This window comes from Trypanosoma conorhini (assembly GCF_003719485.1).
Source record: "Trypanosoma conorhini strain 025E chromosome Unknown Tco_14.4_contig_00955, whole genome shotgun sequence".
Classification (NCBI taxonomy): Eukaryota; Euglenozoa; class Kinetoplastea; order Trypanosomatida; family Trypanosomatidae; genus Trypanosoma; species Trypanosoma conorhini.
The window spans coordinates 1-3,565 of NW_021705039.1; the positions used below are offsets into that span (position 1 = coordinate 1).

The 3,565-nt window shown below is 57.9% G+C and overlaps 2 protein-coding genes across 2 annotated transcripts, besides 4 other annotated features; both read left to right on the forward strand.

The window, feature by feature from the left end:
• Tco025E_09035 (elongation factor 1-gamma) lies at positions 1 to 364 on the forward strand (the record flags this gene model as incomplete). The annotated part of the gene is made up of 1 exon (XM_029375862.1): positions 1 to 364. A coding segment is annotated over one exon (364 nt), but the record flags the coding sequence as incomplete, so codon positions are not given.
• An 83-nt stretch (positions 365 to 447) lies between these two features.
• Positions 448 to 478: a microsatellite.
• A 365-nt stretch (positions 479 to 843) lies between these two features.
• Positions 844 to 2,607, forward strand: Tco025E_09036 (putative dynamin-like protein; the record flags this gene model as incomplete). Its single annotated transcript, XM_029375863.1, has 1 exon — positions 844 to 2,607. One exon carries the CDS (start codon positions 844 to 846, stop codon positions 2,605 to 2,607), a length of 1,764 nt encoding a protein of 587 aa, XP_029224046.1.
• A 129-nt stretch (positions 2,608 to 2,736) lies between these two features.
• Positions 2,737 to 2,776: a microsatellite.
• A 65-nt stretch (positions 2,777 to 2,841) lies between these two features.
• Positions 2,842 to 2,870: a microsatellite.
• A 174-nt stretch (positions 2,871 to 3,044) lies between these two features.
• Positions 3,045 to 3,079: a microsatellite.
• The last annotated feature ends 486 nt before the right edge of the window (positions 3,080 to 3,565 follow it).

Genomic DNA, 3,565 nt, shown 5'->3' on the forward strand with positions numbered 1-3,565 from the left:
GCACTACGACCCCGCCGGCTACACGACGTTCTGGTGCCGCTACAAGTACAACGAGGACAACAAGATGCAGTTCATGACGGCGAACCTGATCCGCGGGTGGTTCCAGCGCATGGAGCACGTGCGCAAGTACGCCTTTGGCGTCGCGCTGATCGTTGGGGAGGAGAAGCGGCACGACATTGTGGCGCTGTGGGTCTTCCGCGGCAAGGGCATGCCGGAGATCGTGGCCGCGGTGGAGGACACGGAGCTGTTCGACTGGGAGGAGGTGGCCGACGTCGCGGCGCAGCGGGAGCGCATCACGGACTACCTCTGCTGGGAGGGCCCGACGATCCCGAAGCCGGTGCTGGAGGGGCGCGTGTTCAAGTGAGCGTGCGGGCGCGTCTAGGAAGCGGAAATAACACTAACTGTAACTGCGAGGGTAATAGGGAAGGGAGTGGAGGCGAGGAGTGGTTTTTTTTGTTTTGTTTTTGTTTTTGTTTTTCCTGCTGCGCCCACCTGCTTGCGGTGATGGTGGTGGCGTTGGGGCAGGGGCGGAGGCGGCGCCGCTCCCGTCGCGTGGGGATGGCGGGGCTTGGCCGCTCTCTTCTTTTTTGTCGTTGTATTTTTTTCCGTGGCTCTGGCATGGCTCTTCTGTTGGTGTTCTGGTTCGGTGTGGGTGTACCGTGTAGAATTTGCCCTGCTCTCCACATAAGCGGAAGTGTAAGAGTGAATTAACGGCGCTTCGAGAAATAACAGGGGGTCATAAGTAAAGTGTCTAGGGAACGGCGGTAACGGCGCGATACTCAGCGACATCATCGTCGGAGCGGAGGTAGCGGAGGGTGAGACGAGTTAGTGGCACGTGTAGGGATGGGAGCGCGGAAGTTGTTTCTCGCTGCGGCGGCAGGGGCCGTCGTCGCCGGCACCGCAGTTTACGTCGTGGTGAGGCGGCGGCGCGTGGATGCGGCTGTGGAGGAGGACTTTGACGCCTTTGCTGGGCCCGTCGTCGTGAAGGACGGGGCTACCACCACGGCGAAGGCAGGCGACGCTTCAACCAACGTCGACGCCGCCGCCCCCGCTGCAAGCACAGAACGGAAGGAAGAGCCGCTGCCTGGGGCGAAGACGGGGGATGCGGCGTTGGTGGGAAACAAGCTGCTCGCCGAGGCGCTGGATGAGATTGACGTGCAAACTGCAGTTGAGCCGAGGCCAGCGCAGGCTAACACCACGGAGAGCTCTGTCTCTCGCAAAGGTGGTGAGAAGAAAAAGGACTTCCCGCTGCTTGGCTTGTCCGTGACACTGCCTCCCGACTGGGAGATACGGGAGGATCTTTCCCCGTTCCCCAATGTGGCGATGCTGGTAGTGTTTAATAAGGACATGGAACCGCAGGACGCACAGCAGCAGCAGCTGCAGGAGGCCGGGTCGGTGCCAATGATCGTGGTGTCCGTGGAGGACATCCGGGGGGACAACGTTGAATTAGTTGAATTCAAGGAACGTTGCAAGGAGCTTGCGATAAATCAAATGCTCATGATGACAGGTGGGGCGATTCAACCCCTCGTCACGAAGGACGCTGCCGTGCAGGAGGGGCCATTCCGCTATGCGCTGGAGTACGCACAGAGCCTCCCACCCCTGTACGAAATCAAGGTGTTGAACTTGATGGAGGTGCGAAACAGCATCGCCTACACGTTTCAAATCATGTGTGCGCCGAAGCTTATGCCGAAGTTTAAGCCCGTGTTTATGAAGATTGCGCGGAGCATGCGCATCGAGGAGAACATTGACACCACCTTGGGGCACGTGGAGCTGCACACGGGTGAGGTGAAGGTGGATATTGACACCACCTGGGGTTGGGAATATCCGGGTAAGCACGACGCCCTGGCCACGTTTACGACGTCGTCGAATGTTAAAAAGGAGGAAATCAACCTCTACGCGCAGGCCGCCGTCCCCGAGTCGGCGTATAAGCCACGCGAGGAGAAGACTGTTAATGGTGTTGTCATTGTCTCCGCCTACGATGGTGCACAGCAGCAGAAGTCTTTCACGTGCAACGGCTATACGCTGGTTGTGAAGCCGCTGCAAAAGGCCACTTCTTCTCTCGCTGAAAAGGACCTGGTGGCCGTCGTGAAGTCCGTCGCGCCTTCAACGCTGCCGCCCAAGCCCAAGAAGGGTGGCACATTCGTGAATGCCGAACACGGCTATCAAGTGGATATTGCGGGTGGTAGTCGCATTGTGGCGAGCCGCATCGGTGGCGGCTCCGTCGCGTACGCCCCCAAGGGCCCCGTCGATGGAGCGGCGTCTGAGGAGCAGCCGCCCGCGGTCACCATTCGCGTGGGTAGCCCTGAAAACGACGCGGACTGCATGGGCTCCCTGGAAGAGTGGACGGAGCGAATGAAGTTGGAGGCGGCGGAGAGCGACATTAGGGAGATCAAGCAAACCAAGATCAACGGTGAGCCCTGCCTGACGTTTATCTCGCAGAACATGGAGGAGATCGCGCCGGGGCAGCGCACGGAGGTGCGGGGAAAAGTCTTTATTTTTGTTCGCGACGGCAAGACGACGCTGCTGCGGTGGGAGATGGAGTCGGGACTCTGGAGGAAGTTTGAGCGCGAGATGAACGCCTTTGTGGAGTCGCTGCGCTTCATCTGAAGTGAGGCGGACGAGGCGCCCGCACGCCGCCCCCGTGCCACCGATGAACCCCGGCCCCGGCCAGCACGCATGGCCGACGGAGACGCAAGGCCGCGAGCAGGCAAATGCAACACAGAAGAAGATTCGCAAAATAAAAATAATATAATAAAATAAAATAAAAACATAAAATGGGCGTGCTGCACACAGAAGACGCAATGCCGGACGGAGGAAGGCAAACGAAGGACAAAACATGTGTTTTTGTTTTGTTTTTTGTTTTTTGTTTTGCTTCGTCATGTATGGAAGGAAGAAGCGCCGTGAAGCGACACGAATTGTGGTGGGTGTTTGTTTCTTGAGGAATAGAAAGCTCCGCGCGTGGGCGAGCACGGGACGCGCGGGGTGTGAAGGTGGGATATGAAACCTCCACACAGAGAGAAATGATAGGGACGAGGAGTAGCAGCTGTGCGTGTGTGTGTGTGTGTGTGTGTTGCGTATGCGCGCCTCCCCGCCCCGCTCTCTGCTCGCAGGAAGAAAAAAGGAGCTGCGACCCCGCCGCTCTTGTCTCACCGGCGGTTCCTTTTTCTACCGCACTTGTGTGCCTGTGGCTGCCGGACGAAGCAATAAAATGAAGAAGGAGAAGGAAACAAGGTTGGCGGTGGATGGGGTGTTGTGCGGCGGCGCGTCGTGGGTGGCGTAGGGTGAGAAGAGCTGTGGTCTCGCGTGGCTTCGCCGTTGGAGCGGCGTCCCGCACTGACCTTCAACCAGTGATGCAGCACGTGCACGCCCGCACGGAGCGAGTTGAGGGAGTGGAGAGGGGGACAAGAAGACGAGGGAAAAACAAGATAAAAAAAAAACGATGTTGAAGCGGCAAGATTTAAGTGAATTGGGTGGGATTGATTGGCGGAGAATTAATTATGTTTACTTATTTTTTCTTCTTGAGGCTTTCGTAGGGAACTTTTAACGCTTTGTGCCTCTGAAGAGG